Raw genomic sequence first — 27,029 nt, forward strand, 5'->3', positions numbered from 1 at the left:
TATGTTTTTCAATCCTGAAATTAAAATATGTGTATTTATTTGTGAGGTCTGGTGCCCCCAGTACATTTAGTGTTTGTTGAATTTAAGAAACCACTTTCTTAATGTAAAAGTGGACACTTGTGTGCATACTCAAGTCGAGATTGGCTTTTTATATTCTGAAAACTGTTTGCCTCAGCCGTAGGGTGTTGAATGCCTTTTAAAAATGTGCCTCAAATTGGAAAAATTGATTATTTTTATTTCTTACTTTAGGGATGTAATCAACCAAAGTAAATCTAATATTGTGCTCTTCAACCAATCGAGTGGTCGCAGGGGAAACTAAATCTGTCACGAGATTAAGTTAATCGACCACAGTGGACTGAGCAGGCTCTGTCTGCTAGCCTTATTAACCTAAGTGAATTCTAAATAAACTTAAAAAGCTCGTATTTTCAGCACGTTAAATCATGTTAACCTAATTGTTTTAAATTGAAACAACAGATTTGTGCCTCTGCCCATGTTTCTCATACGTTCACACTCAAAGCCTCAACTGTTAATCAAGCAATTTGACTGAGCAGCCTAAAACAGACAAGTTAGCTTTGCATTTTTTTATTGAAATGACATGATGGTTGTTGAGATGTGCTGTAAAAACGGCTGTGTGGAAAGTTTGCGTTCAACTTTTTGCTTTTAGTTTTAACAAAAAGCAGCCACCCTGATGACCTCTATGACAAGACATCTTAGTCAATTAGGTAACTTAGAATAAACGTTCTGTAGATGTTAAAAAATAAGTAGTCTCCAAAAAAATGTGTTTGACTGCTGCTGGCATCACATTTAAAATGACCATATATGTTTCAAAAACTATATATTTACAGAGTCCAGTATTTGCTATGATGGCTTTGTACCATCTTCAATTAAATAGATGTTTCCATCATTGCATTTACATTTCACACTGTGTCCCAACTAATTTGGATACATGGTGGTACTTAAGATGCCGAACTGTGAGGTCCCTCTTCTTCAATACCGCTGCTAAAAGCACACTGTCTCTTTGCTGGCAAGTTCCCAGAGGAACTGTGTTTACACTGTGTATCTGTGGCCCTGCTGGCTCAGCTGTCAGTCAAACACGCACACACTGTGGTAAGCCTTTTGAAGCTGAGCCATTTTCCATGTATATGCTGATATTTTGATAAAATGATATGAAAAACTAATTTAGAGAATCACTTTTCTGTCTTCAAAAGAAAAACACAATCTGCACATCAAGTAACAAGTAATCAAATGAATGTATCAAGCTAGTGCCTCAATGATGCTAGTCTTATCTTTAAGTGGTTGTTTTGCTGTGTTCACCTATAAATAAAGAGTGACTTTAGTTGTCCAACAGGCAGCCCACACTGGCCTCATGTCCTCCTGACATTCATCAGATAACTGATCCACTGATTGTGAGCTATTTTCTTCCTGACGCTCACTGCAGCTTCCAAGGGAGTGTGCACTGTATAACACCACACCCTTAGTGCAGCTTAGTGCAGGAGATTTATTTTCACAGGGGTGGCTACCTAGAGCTTTTATTTTTTATTTTTTCCTTATAAGCTGGGCTCATACTACTGGGGTTTTGGTCTGATTTATGTCCCCATTCAACCCTCCAGACAACTGGCAAACAAATCTCCAGTTCACAAGTTACTGTCAAAAGACTTTTTCATACTTTGTTTCAAATTCCACAGTAAGATTTAGGACATGGAAATGGCCTGTGTTTAAAAATTCAAATCAAGATCGATTTGCATCGGAAAATGTAATTTATTTATTTATTTTTTAAACCCAGCCCTAGTCCAGACCTCTCTCACTACCAAGGTTTGGTCAAGATTATCAGATTTGGTCTTAAACCTCCCAAACTGATGGTAAACTCATTAGGCCTGCCACTGTTAATATCAAACATGGTTAATATTTAGGATTTAAAGTCTGAGAGAGAAACAAGTCTACAAGGACACGCCCTTGAGGTTAGCTAGCATACTACTGTTGATACTGAAACAACATTTAAACCTCAACTCCAGTTCTTTCTGAAGAATGGGCCATGTTTCGCCAACTGTTTTTGCTCTAATTTAGCCCTCTGCTTTTGTTTTTACTATTATCGGGTTACATCAAGTTGGTACACTGTACCTTCTCTTACACTGATATCACTTGAAGTGGTATATTTGTTTATCCTGATTTGACACGATAATGGATGCATGTTTGAGATTAGAGAGAATAATATCTGTGAAGTTTCTGCTTTAGTGCTTGAGACAGTTTCAAAGTTGGATTTTAAAGCTCCTGTAGTCTGAGCCCAGCTTTAGTCCCTCTTCTTTGTTGTCCAAATCAATGCACCAAATCCCTTTCTGCCTGTCTTTGTTTCTATCCCTTCCTCTCATTTCATCTTCTCCCACAGTTCTGCATTTGTCACCAATTGTCCCCCTCAACCTCTCTTTCAGGTTGATGCAGGTGGGTGAGGAGTTCTGCGGCAGTAAATCGGAGGTCCTGCAGGAGTCCATCAAGCGCCAGAGTATTAACTACTTTAAAAACTATCACAGGTAAGACGTGTCTGTTGCTCGTTGGAAATCATTACCCGGATCATGTGACAATTACAGCAGATGTCCTTTTTAATTGATGAAAGATGAACACATGATAGACAGGAGATGAAAGTGTTTCTAGGTTAACGCTGCTGGAGAGAAACTTTTACACATAATCAAAACTGCTGGCTTCCGCTACCACGTTCTATTCCCAGCGTAACCCTCTTTGGAATAGATGTATAATTACATGGCAGAACTCGCTGAGCTGAAACCACATTTACATCTTGATTACATAACCCCCTGCCAACCTCATAAATATTCCTTTTTTTCTTTTTTCCACTCAGACAGCGCCACATCATCTGAGATGATTTGCATTGATGGCCGTTAATATTACCTGTCAGGTTTCGGCGGTAAAATACTTTACTTTCTAATACGCTTCAGTCCTGAGACACAGAGACATGAAGGGATGCAAGTCTCTGGGTTAGAGGTGCTGAGATGAATGTGATCTCATTGTGAAACTCTAATAGTAACTGAGAAAGAGTAAAAGGTGATGGACCCAGAGAAAAAAGAAGAAGATGAGGTGGACACCAGGAGCGCTCTATGAACTGTCACGTACACACACACGCACACACCAACACACACACACACATCTGCTTCCATTACGTTTGATTCATTTTCCAGTCACATGTCATTCCCTAAGAAATTACCCATCAGTGATCTTTGCCTGTGTTTGTCTGTCAGCTGCCTGCAGTAATGCACTCAGTCATCAGCGGGGGTGTATCGTTGGCCTGCGGACGCCAAGTACAAAACGACCCTGTCAGGGTTCAGACATTATAAATATCTCAGAGCTGCGCCTTTGGTAATTTATGCCTATTTTTTCGTAAGTCATTTGCCCTGAGTGATTGAAATGTCTTCAGAGTTTTAATGCCCTTTAATTCTCTGCGCATTCAATTTAAGAAATACGGTTTTAGCGAAACGAAGCCAGGTTTTGCAAAATGACTGGGCCAATACTGACGTGTGACAAAGGAAAAAAGGCGAGTGAAGTATAACAAGGAATAGAGATTATTCCACATCAGTTATTAGCATGCGGCCGTGCCCTGTGGTAGGTTTAAAATCGCGGAGCAGAGCCAGTTGGTTGTGATTTTGTGTTGAGATTACAATTGGAGTAGAGCTAAGTGACTTTGAAAGGAGGTTTATTGTCTGGGCACGGATGGCGGAAGCTTCAGCCACAATGACTGCTCAACTGGTTAGTGTTTGAACTGGAACACTGACAGGTTCATTTACGTTCACGGCAAAGACGTCATTGAACGGGGTCTGCAATTATGGTCGACAGCACACATTTAACGTCCATCAGTGCGATATGTACAGAAAAACAGGGGACCAAGTCTTTCTCAAGCGACTAAGAATGTGAGTCAAGGTGCAATCAGACTGAGCAAGGACAGCCCGTAATGTATTACTCACAGAGGAATGTTTTACCAGGACCTCAGTGCATAAACCCCTTGTTATATGAGTTCACCAGTGCACAGATGTGATACGAGTCATCTTTCACCGTATATTAAAGTGTCGTATGTGACGCACACAAAAAGAACCGTACAGATCTGAATGCTTGACCTCTACAGTGAGAGTGTCCGTTGGCTCTGTTGCGCCCGGCTGAACATTTCGTTGCCGTGATTTGGCTGCCTTAGAGGGAAGGGACACTGCAAATCAATATGAGGTTGTTCTGAGTGATGTTGTGACATTTCTGTCCCGATGGGGTCGGTCTCTTCCAGAGTGACAATGCCCCCCCCCTCCATCCATAGGGCAAGAGGGTTCGCGGAAGAGTTTGATGAGTATGGAAATGATGCGAGTCATTTGCTTCGTTGCCAGATGTCAACCAAGTTGGACACCTGTGAGATGTTTTGGGTCGACGTGTCAGTGCGTCAGTGCTCTCCATCACCACCATCGTAATGCACCTAATAACGAAATATCTTGAATGGAGTCTCTTCAGTTCCAGAGACTTGTAGAGTCAATGAAAAGGCGCGCTGAAGCCGTTCTGCCGCCACATGGCGCTAATTAGGTTCGTCTGAATGCTCATCTTTTAATGAGCATGTTGCGCTAAATTGAGGGCAATCATGAGGTCTTTTTCCCGTGTTCGGTGTACGAAAAGTTCTCGCTCTTCCTACACCTTTAAGACAGGAAACAAGGATTGCTGCGCTACAGTACTGTATATGGAGTCAACACTGTCCTGACATTTAACACTAAAAGACCTCCCAGTGACTTAGAGAGTAAGTACCAGGGTGGCTATTTTGAGCTATGGTCACAATTAACATGTCACAAACAACACAAACGCCTTCCTTCCCATTGAGTATCATTGACCTATGTTGGTTCTATGTACATCAGACTCACAGGAGCTGCTTGATTACACACTTTGAAGTTACATTTGGTAATTAGTGGACAGACGCTCGTGTGAGTTGTTTTCTTCTCCCCTTTTTCTTCTCCTTGACTTTTTGTACTCTGAGCTCATTGCCTTTCCTCCCTCTACAACCCCTCAGGGCACGACTGGAAGAGCTGAGGATGTTTCTGGAAAACGAGACGTGGGAACTGTGTCCAGTCAAGTCTAACTTCAACATCGCCCAGCTCCATGTGAGTAAGAAGCGGAAAGGCGAAGCGGGGTAGCATTTATTTATTCCACGCAGTCACTCATCGCACACCACACCACTGTGAAATTAGCATAAAGATATGAAATTCAAAGAAGGATCCTGCTCCGTGACCTTTGTGGGTGTGTGTGCGTGTGGTCAACACCATCTTGACAGGGCCTGACTCCTTCTGACTGCGGAGCCTTCTCTCTTATTATGTGGAGATATCATTTCAACTCAGAAATATTCACCCCTTGCCCAGTTGTCATGAATAGGGAAATTCGCTTTAGAGGCCAAAACCATTGTGCAGCGAGGCTATGAAAATGTTTATTTCTGCTGGAAAACTGTACATTTTAACATGAAGGCCCTGCGGTAGACTGCCGACCTGTCCAGGATGGACCCCGCCTCTCGCCCAATGACAACTGGGATAGGTCCAGCCCCAAATGCAACCCTCCAGATGAGAAGCGGTTTTGGAAAATGAATGAATGATTGAATGAATGAACAGGAAGGTCTGTTAGTAGTGACTTGCTTTTATTTAAGGACTCTCAGTTTTTGGTATTATTTATTTATTTAACTCATAACATCCCATCTATCGGCGACTAATGCGGTCACTAGTTTATCAGATGTCTGTCTATTAAACTACAAACCCACTGAGGACGCGTTCCAACATTGGATTAATGACTAAAATATAAATCATTTATTTCAATTAAACAAGCTCCAGCTGTTATCTGCTCAGAGAGTTGCATTTAATGTGGCCATCGCAAGAGAGTCAGAACGAATATGGGCGATACTTATTGCGGTCGCTCTGTAGCGTATGAAGAGCTTCTCAGTTCATTAAATCCCCGCAGCATCTGAAGGCAGCAGGACCGATACGCTGAATCTTCAGCCTCTCAGAAATGTCATTACGCACGGCTGGCCACTGTTTCTCCTCACTGAATCGTCTGAATATGACATCATGCTTTGGTGTGACCAAGTGCGGCTAAGTGCAGCTGCACGATGCTCTCACCAGACGATGATGCCTTCACATTCACACACACACGTGGGACGTTTAGTAGATAATCACGCATGAATGAGCACATGTGTCTCGTCTTCCACCGCTTCTCACTCCCAATAGTGCGTCCGCCTGTGCGCAAGTATGTATGTTCGCTTCACATTATGTAACACAGATGAAGATCAAACAGCTGTCGTCCCTTGTGGGATGTGGGATTTATTATTTTTTTTACCTCCCACACTCATGAGCAACAGTTAAAAAAGCAAAACCTTGAATATCAGAGCCTCATGTAGAGCGCTCAACCACAACCCAAATGTTGTAGGTATCTCAATCGAATATGTAACAGATCGTGTTGCTTTTTGTACGCACATAGAAACACAAGATGATGCAGAGAAATAGTTGTCAAAAAGATAAATGACTTAATTCCAAGCCTTTTTCTTTCATTTCCCTCTCATTTTCTTTCATCTTTGGCACCAAAGACTCTTCAAAATCATTCAATGAGGGGGAAAAAAATGTTTCATGTCTATTATTTTTACCATTCATACTCTATAATTCTTGGCTTTCATTACAACAGGATTAAAGCGTGTCATTTTCCGCTGCCATTATTTGCAGGAATTTGTGGCAGACATTCCTTAAGTGTTTCTTGTGATGCGACCTTTTAAAATCCTCTGTCCGGAAGCGCCGTGCAGAAGTCGCATCTCTCTTTGGTTGTTGCGAACAGATGCAAGCACTTCCTTCACATCAGCTCCGGCACGCATCTGTTTTTATCTCTGTAGTTCTTCTCGAGCATCGCACAAGGCAACACTAAAGAAATGATGCAAGAACAAGTAAACATATGTTTTTGCCTTTGAGCCAAGCATTTTCCTAAAGAATGCACCCAGTCTGTTTGTTTGTCTTGTTCGTAGATTTCCACAGTGTATTTCCTTTTTTTTGGTGATTAATATTTATTACACATGAGTGTATACCCTAGACTTTTGGTGCGATTGATAGCACAGACGGAGTTCTAAACTGGCCAGATTTTCTTTTCCCGTGTGTCTCATTTTTCTCTCTATGTGTCTGTGTCCCGTCTTCCTTGATCCAGGAGTTTAAGTTTATGGGCCAGTGCCGCTCTCCGTCCGTTTCCCCGAGCAGACAGGCCTCGTCCTCGGCCGGCCCGGCCCAGGAGGAGCTGTCTCTGTTCCAGCAGTTCCTCCAGGAGGGGAACCCCTTTGAGATGCACATTGAGAACAAAGAAGAAGAGACAGAGGATGTGCTGGCTTCTAACGGGGTAGGTGTCAAGAACACTCATAAAAATTGTTTTGGAATTAGTTGTGTCTGCGTCAATATTTGAATGATTTTGATCGTAGTTCTGTAAAACGGTGTAAGATAAACTCCAATATAAGGTTTTCTCATTTCTCATTATCATCTTCTATATCAATCCTGTCTACTTATGTGGGCTGCCACAGCCACCGGTCAGATGCAGCCACTTACTGAAACCTGTCCGATTAACAAGCCTACCTATTGAGGTAAAACATCAAACCAGTTCAACAAGAGACAACAAGCTGATCTGGAAAATGATTCCTTCAAATAATCGTTAAGTGGTTTTCATCTGCACGGAAGCCGTCTCCTCCGGGGCCATGCCAAACTCTGACACACTGACGTCATGTAATCTAATTTGTTAAACATCAAATGAATTACCGGGTAGATCCTGTATGAGGTCAATGAAAACTTGAGAACAAAAATTTAAAAAGATGAAATAAGCGGACGGGCCGCGCGGGGGCTGGAGCGTATCCCAGCTGTCGTTGTATATTCCATTCAGCTGATTCCCAATCAGAAAAATTGTGGGCTGTCGTGCTTTTGTGGAAAATACAAATTTGTCTGACTATCTCCAAGAGGCGGGACGCTGCATGGATTGATGCCTGGGTGAATGCAATGCGAATGTGCAGTCATGTTGGAGGTGTATCTGTTTGAATAGGCAACACATGTAAAACATTGCTTGCAAACAGTCACTTTTTTTTTTTTTTTGTTCATCATTTTTTCCTCCTCGCCATTATACTCACCATTTCCAATCTGCCGCTCGCCATGTTGAAGTAATCCGCCATTGTTTTCAGCTTTCCCCAACTGTAGCACGATTGGACATTTACTTGTGGCGACACTTTTCTTTGTCCCGGTGCGTGGACTCGCACAAACAGAGGCAATTCAGAGGGAAATATTAATCATGAAAACTAGTTATATGCAAAACTGAAATGCTGTGTTTCTCAAGCAGGTATTGAACTACCGAATGGTTCAGTAATATTATGCTGAGAATCATGGCATCCCTACTCCCCAGTATGTTGCCTTAGTATTTAGCATTCTCATATTTGAATTTCTTGGAAACACATTTTCTAAACTGTGCTTTTAGTTAAATATAAATAGAGCGCATTTCGCTTTAAATTAAATGTTTGGCTAGCAGTTTATTTTATTTTTTCCATCAAATCTACTAGGCCTCAGAATTCAGATCCATAGGAGAAGAATGGCGAAGACTTCTCGTCTATCAGTGTCTGTTGTGACAGCGCTTCTTCGAAAAGATGGAGGTTGGAGGTTTTTGTAGGGTTTAAGCAGATATTGTATCAATGATCCAAAAAATATTGCCTGATACTGTGGAAGTTCTGCACATCTCCTCCTCCTGTGACCAAGTATTAAAACCAGAATCACTTAGTTGTTCCTTTTCATTTGTTGAAGGGAACAGTATTTTTCTTCAAGAATAGAGAAAAGAAATTACACAGGAGCCTCCAACACCCAGACTTTATTATTATTATTTTTTTTTTTAATGCTCATACAATTTACTTTTCAGGCTCAGCATCAAAAGCAATATTGCTAACATGTCAGGCTTACAGAAGCCCTGGCTTGGCTTACTCTTAAGCTTGTAATCCTTTCTATATGACGCTTGTGTTCCCTGAGCATTCAGTTAAGGACAGAGAAAATATTGTCTTATTTCAGGAAGGATCTATCTGAACTGTCCTCAGAGAGGTGAATGAATTTTCTGCTTTTCTACCTCAAGCCTCTCATTCAGTGGTTATGCACTGTCAAGACGATAATGTTTCTTTTTAGATAATTTAGGCGTTTAATACAATTTGGTTTTACGTCAGCTTCCTCTTGAATAGGCAGTTTGTGTTTCAAGTTGTGTTTTGGACCTTTCATTGAAGTGTGTTGTATGATCAACCACGGTGACACGGCTTCCCCATGGTGACACGATCTGTCACACTTATCTTCCACAAGCAGCGATTCATTGTTAGAACAGTGTTTGAGTTGTTTTTGTCTGTTTTGCCCGGTTCATCCTTGCTGCATATCCCCTCTGACACTTAATCCCATGACTTTCATCCGATCTTTGTCTTCCCCATTTATCAAGTATGAGTCTGATGAGCTGGAGAAGAGCGTGTATCAGGACTACGACAGCGACAGCGATGTCCCCGAGGAGCTCAAACAGGACTATGTTGACGAGCAGACTGGCGATGCCCCTCTCAAGAGGTCAGTTCCGAGTCAAATTGTCACATCAATCCGAGGATGCACAGCTCAGGGGATGGAAAGTAAATTGATTTCTATTCAGGTGTCCGCCGTTGCTGCTCTTAGCTGTTTTGTATGAAAGAAAGTAAACACATACACATAAAAGAAAAACAACTCATGTTAATCCCAGACACTGAACAAAGTAATCTCTTCTTGGATCTCTATTCTAAGAAGAGGATGAGGAGAGGATGTGAAGTCATGCATTACTCTTCATGCCTTTAGCGACGATAATTTTAGCTCGCCTCTGCCTAACCCTGCTAAGTAGACGGAAAGCCTTTGGTTCACCCATGACAATTTCTCTTTCTCTTTTGCCTGTCTTATAAGTGAATATTGAGAGAGTAGTTGCTGTTTAGTAAAGGCAAAAGCAATCACATGCTCCTCCACACCTTGTTTAAAAAGATTCCCTTTCATTTGAATGAAAAATTTACATTTCATAATTTTTGTACCAGGGAATGTTAAATTCTGAAGCACTTTCTGCAAACAGTAACATGTTATAGCCTGACATAGACTGTATATAAATATGGACAATGCGTCCCCACTTCCTTGCATTGACTAAATTTACGGCATTTCCCGGGTAAACGGGCAGCGTCATCTTACGAGTTTGGAGCCAGTCAATGACCCAACTGCACTTCCGCCAGACTCACTTGCGTTTTCGTTGAATTAATAATAAGCTCTGCTCTTCCTCCGCCAGTTAAAAGGAAATGTTGGATTATACACTGTACTTATTTTTAACAATTTTTTTAAACAACTCCCACGTCTTTACAGAGCGGTTGTCGTGGCAACTGGTGGTCGCCATTATGTCACATGCTGTTTCTATAGTGTCAAATAACTAAAATGAAACTAAAACAAAAAAACTGACACTTGAACATGCATCAACATTATATTAACTAGATAAAATGACAGAGACCATCCTTGAAAAAAAATTATTTGATGTGTGTTTTAGTGTTTTAGTTTGGACCAAGTCCCATCCGCTAACATGGAGGAGGTGCACCTGCTTTGGCTTCACTTTTGAGGAGCAGTTCTGCCGTCCATATTTATTCAGTCTATGGTTGTGACTCATTAGGTCTTCCTCACAAAGTGGTGTGTGTGTGTGTCCCGGTTAACGTTTTGGGTTAGGCACATAAGATAGTTTTATGATATAAATCTATCAAAGTACACTGTTGCTCTATAGCCTACACCATAACCTAGTCCAAAGCCTTACGTGCACCTCTCCAGAAATGAAACTACGCACCGCTGCAACTTAGACAGCTTTGACTGGTCCAGAATGTGTTTACTTGTTCACTTCTCTCATTGTCTGCATTGATCTTTTATAAGATGTGTGTGTGTGTGCGTGTTGTACCAACTCAGTAAGAGCTTCACTCAAATTTTTTCACCAGATTAGAATAAGGAAACACATACTAATACTTATTCAGCAGCTCCTCATTACAGTGACATGGTTATAATGATCATTTCCTGTCATGTAATGTACAATGACTTATTAACAGTATGGTGATGTTTGTGCTGAGTGTCTCATTATGTCTGACACGGCTGATATTTCTGCATTAACTATCACTACATTTCCATTCCCCTGCCATTAGCTGATAGTCACTAAAATGTGTACTTCCCATTCTTATAAGCAGGAATCACTAATGGTTAATTATTGAGCGGGTCGCACGGTCACATCCAGAAATTAGACAGCCCATGTACCGACTGCTGTCCATGTAATGATTGCCTGCTAATATGGCTCAATGAGCACCGTGTCAGAGGTCTGCTGCTCCAGTATCATCAGTTCAGAAACTTCACCACAGGGGTCCTTCTGTGCCTCCTGCATTGTGTAATGAGTTCTGATTGATCAATTACAGAGACTTTGAACCACACTAAAGGTTTTGAACCTGGCTTATCGCGACAGGGGACTGGTGAGGTTAACACACGTTACTAAGTCTCTTTTCTCATGATTCTCTCCACCGCTCCTGCCTCTTGTGTGCACCAGTGTGTCCCGAGAGACCATCAGAAGCAAGAAAAAGTCAGACTACAACCTCAATAAGACCAACGCACCAATCCTCACCAACACCACCCTCAATGTCATCCGGCTTGTCGGTAGGTCCTGCAAACACACGTGCACTCACACACTCTCTCACTGTACAACAAACTCTCATATGCTACGTTTACAAGGACGGTGTTTCTTCAACCGGACTAGACACATGTACATGGAAGCTAATTAAAAGGACCCAACAAGAGACGGCATACATACAGCGTACAAACACAAAACATAATTTTTTCTAGAATCAAGCACATTTCTTGACATCACCTAAGTGGTTCGCCAACTGCGGAAGGTCAAATCTCCTGAAATATAAAAGAACTTTATTTTACTTTATTGACAACAATGAATTCATTCAATACAAGAAAATGACCAGAAGGAACATTGCTGCCCACATCAATTCCATCTTTGTTCGTCTTTCCAAACACTTGAACAACTCGTTTCGATGCAGCCACGTCTCTGTCCCTCCTGTAAACTTGTCACATCACCAGATTTTTACCCTATTAGAGCCATTTTGTGTTTTGTCTGGTTTGGCCAAAATGTGAGTCTTTGTTTAGTTACAGGAATACCTTAAGTGTGTATAGATCGGCTAAGGTCACAAAGCCTTTGGATCATTTAAACTGAAGATGGTAAATAAATGTTTGGGTCAACTGCATGGGCGTCTTCTCATTCAATGGATCCACCACGGAAAAGGACGCGTCAGATACGATCACTGGTGCCGCAGGCCCTCAGTGGCTTATAGATTTGTTTTGTTGTTTTTCATTGAAGCAAGTTACTACATACCCCATGGTGGGCAAATGTAGAAACAATGGATTTACTGCAACCACAGAGAAGCGTTCAGATCCATCTTATACATATTAGACGTTTAATATTTTCAAACTGAACAAATTATCGGAGGTTTATACCATCCATCTAGGTCTGATTATTCCTTCTGATCTGATCTATTTTTTTTAATAACCCCAGTGCCCATGTAAACATAGCAACTGAGTGGAGCCAGTACTCAGCCGCTCAGCCTCTCGGATTTCCATTTATTCGTCAATTAAGCCTCCAAATCACTGTGACCAGAATGCTCAATGTCTGCGTGACTGAGCTGCACTAATAACGGTTAACCTTCACCCTGAACTCTGACCTTCTGTTTCCTAAGACGTGCCTTTGAAGACATTTGGAAACCCTTCTCGAGTGTTTTTTAATAATGTGATCCTCATAATGTGATCTCCATGTGTGAATCAGAATCAGAGAAGACTGTTATTTAAGTCGTGGTCCTATAGCTGACAACTTTAAACTGCGTGAACTGAGGCTCATTCGGTTTGTAAACGGTTTGTGGTTGTCAGTGAAAATGTTTCTCTCTTCTCTGTTCAAAATTTTCTCGCACAGGCAGGGCAGGGAGTTGTATTTTCTTTCTTTTGTCTTTTACCTTTTATTGATTGAGAGCCACGTGGACAAACTTAAAGGGGGGAAAAAGGCCAAAGTTTGATCCCGTGCAATCACTTCTAATTCTCTCTCTGCAGGACTTTGATGGAGTTAGATTGCTCCCTGAGTTCTTGGTGAGGAATTAAACAGGAAGGGCGTGAAAAATGAGAGTGTAAGAGAAGCAGTGCTCTCTCAGTGGTGAAGCCAGCTAGATTGAATTTATTTTTTATTTATTTTTTCGCCATTCATCAGTTCTGGTAACCTTGTTACACCCTGTACCGTGGTAGTTATTGCTTTTATTTCATTGATTCATTCATTCATCTTCTGTTACCGTTTGAGCCTATCCCGACTGTCATCGGGTGAGAAGCGGGGTACAACCTGGACATGTCTTTAGAGGGTGGGAGGGAACCCACACAGGCACAGGGAGAACATGCAAACTCCACACAGAAAGGCTCCAGTCGGCCTGGATTTGAACCTGAATTCTCCAGTAAAGTAAAATGGAGATCTTCTCTGTAGCACTCAGAGATTCAATCAGGGAAACACAAAGCTTTTTACATGTGTAACTGTTATTTCTTTGTCCTCTCCGCACAGGAAAATACATGCAGATGATGAACATACTTAAGCCGATTGCCTTTGACGTCATCCACTGTGTATCGCAGCTCTTCGACTACTACCTGTACGCCGTATACACCTTCTTTGGACGCAATGACATGGTACAGTATTTTTAATCACTGTGTCTTTTTTATTATATCATGCTGAACTTTACAAGCCATGCGTAAAATTCTGAACTGAAGAGGTCTTTCAAGCAAAGACGTGACTGAATCTTTCCTAGCTGTGTCAGTTTTACGTACCGTGGGCCCAGAAACTTTTCAGGTAATTAATCTGTCAGCAAACGCCTGTAATGTTCATGAAGTTATTTTAAAGAGTGAAGTACAACTCCAACTAAATATTTTCCACTTCAGTATAAATTGTCGCTTGAGGACGCACGAACTTGCGTAAATGGTAAAGCGCGGAGGTGGAAACGTCTCGGGCTGTTTTTCTTACAATGATGTAAGAATTGAGGGAGGCGTGAACTCCGGAGTTTAGAGGAAATTTGGATGCAGACTTAAAGAAATGAGCCAAAAGATGATTCAAGAGACAGAAGTGGATCTTTCAGCGGAATAATGATCCAAGTCACACCAGCTGCCTGCAGAAAGAAAACTCTGCCCAGGAGACAAACTGAAGAGCTTCAGAGCTCTGACCTAAATCCCACCTATGGGATGCCGTGTCGAAAGAAATGTCAGATTATCGATAGTCGAGTGTGAATGAACAAAAAGTTTTTGCTGGCAGCACGGAGAAAACTTTCACCACAGCTATTACACAAACCATTTGACTCCGTGCCCAGACATTGTGGAGCAGTCCTGCAAGCTGAACGATTGCAAACAGGATACTAAAACACTATAAATGGGATCTATATTGAAGCAGCTGTATTCAGTTTGAACTATACATCTGTTTTCTTATCATTTTATCTTTTTGTGGAATATGTGTCTGATAGTTCTGCCATCTTTCCTTGAAATAAATGTCTTGACATTTAACATCTAATCCAACATCGAATCGACTTAAATGTCTATGTTTGAAGTAGGGAAAGTGTGGCTAAATGTGTGATTTTCTGGAGAGTTAAAGCAAGTAGAAGCAGTATTGTTGGTGTCACGGTTTAAGGCCTCTTGCCTAGACCGCTACTTGAAAAAGACATGCCCCAAAGAAATGAAGCATAGCTTAGCAGCTACAAGGTTTGTTTATATAAATTTTGTCTCATAGTAAAGGCAACATAGCAGCAACTCTGTGTGTTTAACACCAATCAGCCACAACATCAAGTAAATAACATCTTGCCTTGACCGTCTTGTAACAATTCAATGTTCTGCTGGAAGACTGTACCACCCAACTATACCAGACCAGGCACTCCCACCCCATGGTAATGACACTCCCTGATGGCAGCAGCCATCCCCAGCAGGATGCAGCCTGACACAGGCAAACACACAAAAACGGTTTAGGAACAACTTAAAAAACATGAAAAACAGCACAAGGTGTTGACCTGGCCTCCAAATTCACTAGATCCCAAACTGATCAAGTATCTATGGGATGCACTGGAACAAGCCTGATCCACAGAGGCCCCTCCCCTCAACTCATAGGACCCAAGACCCCCACTGACAACATTGTGTTGCTAGACACCACAGGACACCCTCAGAAGACCCATGTCAGAACTGTTTTGGAGGCACAAGGGAGACCTACACAATATTAGGAAGGCGGACCTAATGTTATGCCTGATAGGTCTATCGACATGCACAAGACAACCTGCTGAAGTTCAAATTGAGCATAACAATGGGGAAGAAAGGTGACTTTGAATATGTGATGGTTGTTGGTGCCAGACAGGCTGGTCTGAATACTTCAGAAACTGCTGATCTATTGGGATTTGTACGCACAGCTATCAATAGGGCTTACAGAGAAAGTTCTGGGACAGAGAAAACATCCAGTGAGCTGCAGTTCTCCGGACGGACCTACCTTGTCGATGCCAGAGGTCAGAGGAAAAGGGCCAGACTGGTTCAGGCCGATGGAAAGGCGGCTCTGAGCGCACAACACGTCGAACCTTGAAGAAAATTGGCTGCAGCGGCAGAAGAACACAACGAAAGCCGCTCCCGTCAGCTGATGGCAGGAAATTGAGGCAACTATTCGCTGGGGCTCACCAAAATTGGACAATAGAAGATTGGAAAAAACGTTGCCCGGTCTGATGAGCCGACGTACTGTCTGTGCGGAGCAAACTCTCTGAAGAATGTTTCCAGCATCTTGTTGAATCTATGCCACGAGGAATTTCGGCAGTTCTGAATAAGGTGGATTGTGTATGTTACTGGTAAATAAAGATATAACACGGCAACGTTACTTGTACCAAGACTGTTGCTATAAAAGTGAACTGGGACATTTAGAGCCTGTTTAGGTAAGCTCTCCAAATGAGCTATTTCAGGGACCATTTGAATGTGCAGCTTCCCCCAGTACTGGGGGCGCATCATACATTGCCAGTGTGTGTGGCTTTTAAAGTGCTACTAAAAATAAAGAAATGTAAGTCAGTTGTACTCCAGAAGTAACCAAGAGATTAGCTTTTAGTCCATCGTAATCCCTGCTGTTGTTGGGGTATTAGTTTCATACTCATTCACAAAGGTTGTGATTATAATTGTTCGACACGAGTTGCATAATATAAGTTAATACAGCTGCACAGGTTAAGAAGGCGCTCTAAGAAGATTGCTTGTGTTTATTATTATTTCTGCAGATGGGATTTTTGAAATGTTTATGAGATGATATACAGTGAGACGTGAAATTGCAGCTGGTCCCATCTTTTCTCATCGCTGTCTGAGCCCCCCCCCACCCCCACCGCCGCCCCTCCCTCCCCAACTCAATCTAGAAGCTGTCATGTCATTTATCCTGTGCCTCACAAAGAAGAAGAAAAAAAAAAAACGGCATTTGTGTCAGCATCACCCTCAGGGAAGTAGTAATGATAGCAGCAAAATGACTTCTGTCCCATCGTGGTGGAAGAGATAAAGAGGATGTGCGCTCCGTGGGGGCCTCTCCTGCTCACATTATTGGCGTGTGTGCGTCAAGGGGAGATGCGGAGAGGTGACACACTGGTTAAGAGTTGATAACTTGTCAGTGTGTTGCTTTTGTCATACGTCTCAATTTTACCGCCGTGGATCCTTGTAATGTTTGTTCTTTTTCAGTCCCATTGCCTGCCTTGTCTTAAACTCTCATCTTTTTTTTTTGCCTTTTTCACACGTACACTTTGTCAGTCAAGCCGGCACCCTCTCTGTTTCTTTCTTTTTTTTTTTTTTTGTCTTCGTCGCTACCTCCTCCTTAATCTAATTTGTTCTGCTGCTTCCACACAGCATCCCTCGTCTTTCATCCCTCCTGCTTTCCACTCTCACTGCTCTCGCGCTTTATCTCTCTGTTTACGTCTCTCGACAACTCTCGGTTTCACTTTTTATCCACTGTAGCTGCAGTCCTTAAATCTGTCATTTCGGGAGGAAGCCACCTATTTCATTAATGGTCTCACTCAAAGAGACGCAGTCCATAAAATGCTAATGCTCCCCATGAATCTTTTAAGAGCTCCTGGATATTGCTATGCACATATGCCGCTGTTTTGACCTAGGCCGTGCTCTCTTTACTCTGCCGGAATCAAGATGGAGCTGCTTGACTTCTCCTCGTGAAGAGTAATGGGCAGCATTAATATTCAAAAAGGGTAAATACTGCCATTATGTATGTATATTGCCCCTGTTCAGACAAGCCACAGTGCTATTGACTCTGTCACATGCTAAAGATGCATTATGCGCTGTGCCTGTGGATTCTTCATAGCCGTTAATGACGAGGCTTTCCTCTGCAGGGGGGGCCCTGGAGGCAGCTTCACTAACACATTTTTGGAAAAATGAGTAATGTTTCCAAATGAAGGGAAGCTGCACCCCCAGAGGGAAAAAAAAAAAAAAAAAAAACTTGGATATTGCACTCAAATATCTGTTCTAGAAAGAGAGTAGACGAAAAGAGAGCGAGCCGGAGAGTGCTGTGAACTGTGAAGATGAAGGCGAGACAAAGATGAAGAAATATGTACTCTATATTGAAATACGGTGGCGGAAAGTTGTGGAGGTGAAAACAGTGAGGCAGGAAGAGAAAAAAAAAAAAACAGGGGAAGGAGCTGGACAGAGAAAGAGAGCGAGGGAGTAGACCAGACAAGTATCTGACACCTGAACAGATTGCTTCTGTTGTGTTTTTTATTCTCAGCTCCTGACTCCGACGGACTGTTCTTCACACCAAATGTTATTTACCTTGTAAACACGTGTGCAGTGTTTATACAGACAGAGTTATCTGTGACCTAGAATCAAACACAGCCTCCCCTCACTCCTGATATATTGGCCCTCTATCTTCTGAAGCAGTAGGAGCTGAAGTGTCCTGAATTTTAGTCTCTTTCACGGGTCAGAAAAAAAAAGTTTACTTCTACAAAGCCTCAGTTCTTTTCAGAATTGGAGTCTTGTAACACAAATGTAATTTGGATTTCATCATGGGGTGCATGCTATTGGACAGCCCTACAACCGATCAGAGCAACAAATTATTTGACGTGTGCTTCTCGACAAATGTTTGAACTGTTAACTGTTTGTCCTTTGTAAAGTTTCTCTTCTGTCGATGTCTTTTAAACAGACACAACAGCGGAATCTGAACTTCTCTGACGGCGGCCACTTTGTTGTAAACAAACTGAACTCAGCGGCGCTCACTCTTCTGCGCCCAAGCGATTTGATTGGCCCGGTAGATCTTCCCTGGGGAGTATGTACTCCGAACAGAGCGTGTCTAGGCCGAAATTCCCCCACTAACATTTTATGTCCGGGGTAACCTCGGGTTGCCATGCAGGCTGGACCTCTACAGTCCTTATGATACAAATACTGTAAGGGGCACATTTCATCAGACCTCACCTGCCTTCTAAATGACTACTTCCAAAACATATACTTGGGTTGTCAACTTGTGTCTCTGAGATGACCAGTGACGGTCAGAATTGACTTTATCGGCAAGTACATGACATGGTACATACTAATAATAGTGAGCATAGTGACAGCAAATAGGAAGAAAGCAAAAGCACACAGTTACAATAAAAAAATAACTAGAAATATATACAGTATGTAAAATATTCAGTGTAGAATCTATTCATTTTTCGAATGTCTTGTTCAAAACTGGTGTGAAAAAGTCCCATTTAATGTGTTAGGTCAGTCCAACATCTGAGCTTTTTAATATGTGAAGTTGACTCTATAAAGAAGTTCTGAACCTGTAAGTTTTTGCTTTTTAACTTCAAAAACGCAGACAGCGACCAGCGACCAGCATAACAGCACCACCTAATTTTCTCCACTGTCACTTTGAAGCGTTCTGCATCACCTGAGAGAAACTGATTTTGCAACGCCCATGTCAGTGCCTCTTCAGTTTCAGAATAATTACACGTTCAGCTACATAACAGATGGATGGCATGCTGTCTGCTTTATGACCAGCTACCGTGTGTCCCGGAGTTTCAACAATAGCTGAATATGACCTTACCTCACCTGTCTTATGTTTCTGGGGTTTTTTTTCTTTTCTTATTTAAAACAAATTTAAAAGTAAGGCAAGAATACTTCCACTCATTACTGCCATTAATCTGCTTCTGTGTCTGTTTGTTTTTCAGTTTTCTCTTGTTACCTCTACTGTGTTACCTTTTAAATGTTGAGATTATGCTTCTTGTTTTTCCTTTCTGCCATCCACTCCTCACCCACAGCCTGTCCCAAGCCCATCTTTGCCAGCTCATGGTGGCAGAGAGGGGGGCGCCGCCAGGGTGGTGGGCCCTGCTTGTTTGGTAAGAGTGCAACCTGAGAACAATGTACAGGGGCTTGCTGCCTTGTGAGTTCAAAATACTAGTCAGCCTGTGTGGCGTGGTTGTCTTGAAGCCCTTCAGATGTGCGTGCTTTGCTCGTCCAAGAGGCATCAAGCGCATCTCGAAGCGTTTTCAGAAGCGTTTAGAATTTGCCGTGCTTTCACCCTCTCCACATCGCTCTTTTCTTTGGGCTCTCGTCCGTCATCCGCTGTAGTGTGATTGTCTGATTTTGATGGCTGTTCTTCCCAGCTCCCCCCTCCCTCTTTTGGATTAGAGTTAGGCTAGAAGCGCAAAGTAAAGATTCTCTTGTCTCTCGACTACGTGAGATGAGAGCAGATGCGTGCTTTCACACTGCACGGCGCAGACACTAACCGTGCGCGTGTGTGTGTGTGTGTGTGTGTGTGTGCTTGTGTGTATTCTACAGTATGAGTCATCAGGTCTGGGCCTTATCAGCAGCAGACTGAGAACCACACTGAACCGGATCCAGGAGAATCTCATTGACATGGTAAGACTGCAGCTCTCTCTTTCCCGCTTCCTCTCCTCTCTCTGCCTCACCTTCTCCTCTCCTCACTCTCTTTTCTCTTTTACCGGCGCCCGTTACCTCAGCGCCCGTCTCATTTTCTGTCACAAACATGCTCCCTCCACTCTATAACCTCTTTCCTCTTTCCACCGCTCCCTTTAGTGCTTGTCCATCCATCCTGACCGTACAGTAGGTCTTGCGAGGGCCCGCAGCCGGTGTCGCCGCAAAATGCATTATGGGTCGTCATTATCTGGCCAGTGGTCACCCACGCTGCAGACCAGGGTGGATGTGTGTGTTATTCCATTAGGGCTCTCAATCACTACTCCCTTCTGTAATACTGCATAGTGACAATTAGTGTGGCGCAGTACACACTGTTCACTTTTTGTCTAATATCTCTCTGCGGTCTGTCTCCGCTCTGCTACATGATGATACATGGGACAGCCTTTAATTTGTCTCCATATCTGGCAGCCCGTTTCAAAGAACCCATACCAGGACCAGTGGCACTAAAGTTTTGCTCTCTTGGAGCGGGATATGAACGCTGTTAATATTTTGGCTTCTTTTCATTGTTTCAGCGAGATAAAGCAATGAATTTTGTCCCTCGAGTCTAATTATGGTGGAAGTGCTAATGAATGGCTCGCTGAACTCTCTCTGTTTTTTGTCACTCTCCCTTAAATCCAAATGTAAACACCAAGAATTAGCAAGCCTCTGTGTCCATTTAAAAATGTAATTTGCATATATACCTGTTGTGAAGTGTCCGGTTCCGCAGCTCGATGAGCAAATATGAATCCCAGAGCTGCTGTATTTGGAAAGTCTGGACAGCAATATTACTTATGCGCAGCTAAATTAAATTTTTATCATATGTCGCAAATTGTTATTTTATTTTTCATTTTCTGAGACCCTGTGGGACTTCCTGTCTGTTTCTCACAAATATTCTGACTAATTTAGTCTGTACGTTCAGGGTGACACCCATGGGACGAAACCCGAGGGCTCAGCAGCGTAGGTGCAAAAAACTGCAATTTCTCGAATGCCCTCTTGAGACTGGTCCCACGAGGAAGCCAATCCACATAGACCTCCATGTTAAAGATATTTAAATTTCACAGAAAGAAATAAGCATGTTTACAGCTTGGTAGAGAAATTGATTTTGTTCTCTTGAGCTTATTTCCCAGTTTTATATAACTCACTTATTTAAAGCAGTGTTCATTTTCACAGTCACTTTTTAGTCTTAGTCCTAGGCTGTTACATACTCCGCAAGAACAGATAAATTTGTCCGTTTTCTCGAGGTGGCAAGAACAAGAACAAAGTTCGTTCTGGCCAGGTCATTTATAGTTCACAGACGCGCTCAATTTCTGACCAATCACAGTATTGCTCACTCACCTGTATACATGGTCTCACCTGTACATAGGTTTTGTCACTGTAAATATTGTCCATATGCTGTAAAAACAACCTGTACCATACTGCTTATACACCACACTATTTATGCCACGTGCACTTACTGCCTATTGCACGTCTGGTTAGTTGCTAAACCGCATTTCGTTGCTCTGTACCTGTGTATTGACAGTAAAGTTGAATCGAATCGAATCTAATCTAATAGTTGTCAGACACCACAGGAGAAAAAAGTTCTGCCCAGATGATGTGTCGCGAAGCTGCAAGAACGAGGGCTGTGGGAGCAGAATGACGTCATTCTCTTCTCGCAGCCCTGGGAGAGAGAACCAGTATATCTGTTCTTGCGTATGCGACAAGCTTTAGTCATCAGACAAAAATGCTTATTAGTCTTAGTCACATTTTAGTCATTTTTGTCTTGCATAGTTTCTGTCATGACAAAAAGTCATTACATTTTTGTCAGCTTTTAATTATAACATTTAGTCAAGCTGCAACTAACAACATTAACTTTGGCAGCTGTTTTATATGTCGTCTTTAGACTAAATTTTTTATTTATTTTCTGAACTTTCAAATTAAAGTGCAATAAACACAGGCGTTCAAAAGCTGTACAGTGGCTGAACACGTATTCCTGAGATAACTTGTCTGCCAGTGCAAGGTAATTCAACTACAAATATAATGAGGTATAACCATTAAGGGTGAAGCAAAATAAACAATAAATTGCAGGCTTGCAAATTGAATTGTATACCGTTTTACTTTGCATTTGGACTGTATTGGACACCAGAAGGATTAATTCCAAGAACTACATTTATGAACATTTTTATCTTTCATTCATTAATTTTCTGTAACTGCTTGTCGTGGGGGGGCTGGAGCTTATCCCAGCTGTCATCGGGCGAGAGGCGGGGTACACCCTGGACAGGTCGCCAGTCCATCGCAGGGCTAACACAGAGAGACAGACAACCATTCACACTCACATGCACACCTACGGCCAATTTAGAATCACCAATTAACCTAATGAGCATGTCTTTGGATGGTGGAAGGAAGCCGGAGTACCATGCCACTGTGCCGCCCAGGACATTTTTAGTTTTTGCCAAATGCTAATCTATTCCACATTCTGCTGTACACTGTTATGTGTCAGAACCCAGTAACTTAATGTGTACTTTAAAAAAAGTATTTATGAGACTTATTTAACTTCATAGTTTGCAAACATAATGGAGGCTGCATAAATAGCAGGGTTGTGCATCTTCAAATGTCGTACTGTTCTCTATTAGTCTTCGTACGGTCTATGGTAGCCGCACGGCTTGTGGCAGCTTTCTAGTTTTGATAGGCTACCGTCAACTGCCTGAGATAATCATAACCTGCGACCAGTAGCAATTAAACTGCCAAAAATACCAGAAGAAGAAGAAGAACTGCCTGAGATCAGATAGGCAAATGCCCCTTATCCAATCCAGTGACTGTCAGCCCCGTATGAAGAGATCATGTATTGTGAATGTCACAGAGTTGACCATTATTGCCAATAACGCGGCCGTCAACGCCAGTCTCATCTTTAATGTATATCACGTCAGAATACAGAAAAATGCAAAGCAAGTGAATTGTTTTACAGTCACCTCTGCATAAAGATATAATCAGCAGTTTCCCACAGCAGGGATCCCACAGCATCCAAGGCACCTTTTTAAAACAAAGCATTTATTTGACAGCGCGGCATAATGGCATGTTGCTGCGATGGCAGTGCTGGCTACTTGGCTGTAATGTTTATAGCTGAGCAGCTCGGGGGTGGCATGAGGAGCAAATAAAAAGAAAGAATGAATGAATCAAGGAGACAGAGAATAAATCTCACAAAACAATAATGAATTATTAAAACTTTAAACTGTGTTACGTAGCATGTTTTCCGCCCTCAGGGGGCACTATAGCAGTTATTTACACTCAAATCATTTGCTAGATAAATTGTGAGCTGCTTTTAAATGACACGCTGCGGCTGACATGCTCGGTGCTCAGCGGCTTTCTTTAGAGAATAATATTCTCATAATAAACAATTATTCTCTAAATAAACGTAGTGAATCGGGACAGACTGGATGCGGAGAGTAAAAGAGAACCAAAGAGTGTAATGTACTGAGACAGGGTTTATGTTAGAGAGCGCCCGTTCTCTCGGGAGAAGAAATACTGCTAAACCTAAACCATGTGCATGCACGCACATATTTCAGATGAGCTTAATCATATCACTGTGTGCCTGATTAAGAGCTATTTCTAACTACCTCAGAGTGAGGACACAGTCAAGCTTTGTAGCTACACCCTTCCTCTCTCTATCTCTGTCTCTCTCTAATGTATTGGCAGATGCGTTTAGTCTGTACTTTCTCATATGCAAAACTATTTTAGCTCATCTCAATAAATCATTCAATGTTGGATAAATGCCCTATTTTCCAAACGAACACAGCACTCCCTTATGTTTTCTTCCAGTTTTTCTTCTCATCTTGCTTTCCTTTTTGCTCTCCTGTGTTTCACATCATGACCTGCGCACATAAATATCACAGACACGCAGCCCAGAGTTAATGTATATTCCCATATATTGATTATGAAAAAGGATTATAGATCCCCTTTTGATGTAGGCGACTGCTCTCCGTTGTGAAAGTGACTACAGAAACTCTTCCACCTGCATACAAATGCACGCACCCACACACTCCAGAGATTTCGTCAGGGTAGACCTCATTTGTAAACAGATTATAAAGATAATTGCATGCTGCATGTCAATTGAGCTCCCGAATCCTTGCGGTTTTGTTCCCCTGATTTGCCGTCGCGACTGTTTGATTCCAAAACCAATGTGCTTATAATGACTCAGAGTCCCATATGAACACCGGCGAGATTCCATCTCATCTGGTCTCAGGTACACAGTTGCTTGAGTTTTAAATTGGGAGCTCCACTGGGGAAAAGTAAAAGATCATCCCTTAGTTTATGTTCTGTTCCTCTGCCTCCCGTATTTTAGATTACCTTTCTGAAACCCAGCCGCTTGCCTGGGTTTGACAGTTTTCATTTCGAGCTCACTCACGGTGAACTTTGAATATTTCATTCGGAGAGTTTGGAAGGTTTTCAGTCCAGGGAGAAACTTCTAAGAGTCGCAGAAATGTGTTGTCATGTTCCGCAGGACTCCTGTTAAATAACATTTAATCGCGGTCATAAGCTCAAAGTTCAGATGTCCTATCTTCACCTAATAGTCAAGCTTCGAATTACTTAACTTAAAAGGAGTCATGGAAAATGATGGTTTCCTTAAAATTCTTCCTTGGAAAAAGAATGTAAATCCTCTGGTGATACAGCTCGGGGCAGGTTAGATGACTGTCAGATCAGAATAATGCCACGAACCCCATCTGTGGCCGTTTTGACGCTGCCAGAAAGTTCAACTGTGACAGCTGTTGGGAGATGTCGCTGCAGGCAACATTATGAAGACAGCTGACAAAGGTTAACGCATGCAAAGAAATGATAAGAGAGCCACCTCCAGTATTTAATCTTTCAATCAGTCAGTCCGTTTTACTTTCTTGTTTTTGCAACTCTTTCTCACCCATTATTATCCTTCCCTTTCCCTCCCTCCATCTTATCTGTTTGTCCAATCGCCTGCCTCTCTTCAGCAGCTGTGTGCTTGCGATTACATGCCTCTCAACTCTCTGCACAAACAACTGCTTGTGTACTGTCCCGCAGTTTATTGGTGCTTCAGACTGAATATACAATGGCCCGTTTGTGTGTGTATTTGTTTTACTGTTCACCATCAGCGGAGGCATGAAGATAAGATCGTACGGCTCGAGATTATATTTGATTTCATTTTTTTTCACCCCCTCTGTTTGATATCACTCATACAGTTGCTTAAGTCAACCCGGAGTTGTGTGATGAGTTGATTAGATGTGTGTTTGTGTGTCCACACTCTGCTCATTGGTACTCAGCTTTCGTGTCGAACGGGGCTCTGGCTTTTTTCCGGCTTGGCAGTGACACGGCAGTGAGAAGTCGGGTAATTTCTGAGTTGGCACTGAAAATCTGGCAGCGAGGGAGCTCGTAGAAATGTACACAAAAACACACACTGTGACAAGTCAGGAAAGAACACTTATACTGAGACATTCTGACTGGCAAATTAGTGCAGATTTCTGTTCTGCCATGTCAAGGCAACACTGAACACCGAACACTGTCCGTCTGGGCCACCTTTCACACTCCCCCTCACCATCTCTCAGCATCAGGATGATAATCCCAAAGCATGTGTTGCCGTTGGGGTCCGTTGCACTGGCTTGGCACGGCCTGCACATGCTGGCGCGTTGCCTCGTATGAGAGGCACACATACATTTTCTTTCACACACTGAGTCCGGTCATTAGCTTTGCGTCTCTCGTGTTGACACATCACTGTCCATACTGGTCTCTTTGTTGTGGCCTGCTGTCTGTGAATGGGGCAACAATCCAGGGGTGGGCTGACATTTGACAGGGATTATAGATCATAATTAAGTGTCGTAGTGTGACTGTTTGTGCTGTAGTTGTCGGTTTCAGTGGAACACGCCTCATTGATAGGCCCAGCTGCAGGTCATGCTCCTCAGCTGTGATGAGGAGACAGTTTATCCCCCTGGATACAGTAACTCAACTTCCTGTCTCCAACTTCTCATCAACTTCTGCCAATGATTCATCTCATCTCCCACTGTGACGGACACGGCGTAAGCGGTATCTCACAATTTAATTAAAATCTTTTGAAGGTCCTCTTCAGCGTTCTCTTTATTCCAGCTTTCAGCTCCCATTTATATCATTTCATGTTTACCTTCACCTCAAGCAAAGCCTTTTCTTCCTGTGTTGTGCTTGTTTTATCAGGTGAGCAAACCCTCAGCTGTTGGTAAAAGAAGTTGCCAAAGATAGGCTTAGAGGGGCTGGGGCAATGTCACGCAAAATAAACGAAGTCCCTAATTCCGTTTGACAATAATCTAATGAGAACAGAATTTCTAGTATTAGAGTGACAAACAGGCGCAATCGGATACACTTGACAGTAATTGCCTGGCAGCAAGTCTATCCCACTTGGCTATAAATCTCTAAGGAATGGATTGAAGACGAGTAAGTCAGTCACAATAGACTGAGATGCTTCAGCTGAGAGATCACTTTTCAGCTCTCAGCTGGAAGCTTCCTCCATGACAAGTGTGATTACAGAATTACCAAGCTGTGGGAGTTTACTGAACCTGTCATATTAAGGAGCTTTATTCATTTATTTATTTTCATTTGAAGGAGAACATCATTTTTAAAGTTAGCATCAAATCCCTTGCTTGCAAACACTGGTTTTCTGAAGGCCAAAGACCTGAAGACCTTCTTATTCTTTGGAAGGTGCGTCGACATGTCATTGTACAGTCGAATCCAAAAGTCAAAGGAAGTTAAATGAGCAGGCGTCTGAGAACTGGAACCTTCATAAGCTTTTTTTATTTGCTTCTGCTGCACCAATCGTATCGTCTGGGTGGGCTTTATGCAGCGCTGGACAGAAGAGTAACAGCAGTGAAGTCATGCACCTCATTTGACCTCGCTGTTGATCTGAAGTTGTTTACAACACAATGACTCTGATTGGTTGTAGCACTATCCAGATGTGTGCAGATGTACTCCAAATTGGATGAAACACTTCCCATAATGAAATCAAAATGATGTGTTACCAGACCCATATTCAGATAAGAATTGAAACTTGCC

The 27,029-nt window shown here is 42.4% G+C and overlaps 1 protein-coding gene across 3 annotated transcripts in view; it reads left to right on the forward strand.

The window, feature by feature from the left end:
- The window catches only part of vps50 (VPS50 subunit of EARP/GARPII complex), a 115,465-nt gene that overhangs the window by 61,565 nt on the left and 26,871 nt on the right, over positions 1 to 27,029 (forward strand). Inside the window, exons 16-24 of one of the 3 annotated variants that reach the window (XM_084563465.1) lie at positions 2,427 to 2,525; positions 5,036 to 5,126; positions 7,192 to 7,377; positions 9,478 to 9,596; positions 11,602 to 11,708; positions 13,651 to 13,772; positions 19,361 to 19,438; positions 19,881 to 19,961; positions 20,139 to 20,580. In XM_084563465.1, coding sequence (XP_084419591.1) covers positions 2,427 to 2,525; positions 5,036 to 5,126; positions 7,192 to 7,377; positions 9,478 to 9,596; positions 11,602 to 11,708; positions 13,651 to 13,772; positions 19,361 to 19,438; positions 19,881 to 19,961; positions 20,139 to 20,321 — 1,066 coding nt within the window. In that variant the 3' untranslated portion in view covers positions 20,322 to 20,580. Of the gene's footprint in view, positions 1 to 2,426; positions 2,526 to 5,035; positions 5,127 to 7,191; positions 7,378 to 9,477; positions 9,597 to 11,601; positions 11,709 to 13,650; positions 13,773 to 19,360; positions 19,439 to 19,880; positions 19,962 to 20,138; positions 20,581 to 27,029 lie in introns of those variants that run through there. The other 2 variants (XM_084563463.1, XM_084563464.1) reach the window with 2 other exon arrangements.

The sequence above is a fragment of the Chelon labrosus genome (genome assembly GCF_963514085.1).
Source record: "Chelon labrosus genome assembly, chromosome: 16".
Classification (NCBI taxonomy): domain Eukaryota; kingdom Metazoa; phylum Chordata; class Actinopteri; order Mugiliformes; family Mugilidae; genus Chelon; species Chelon labrosus.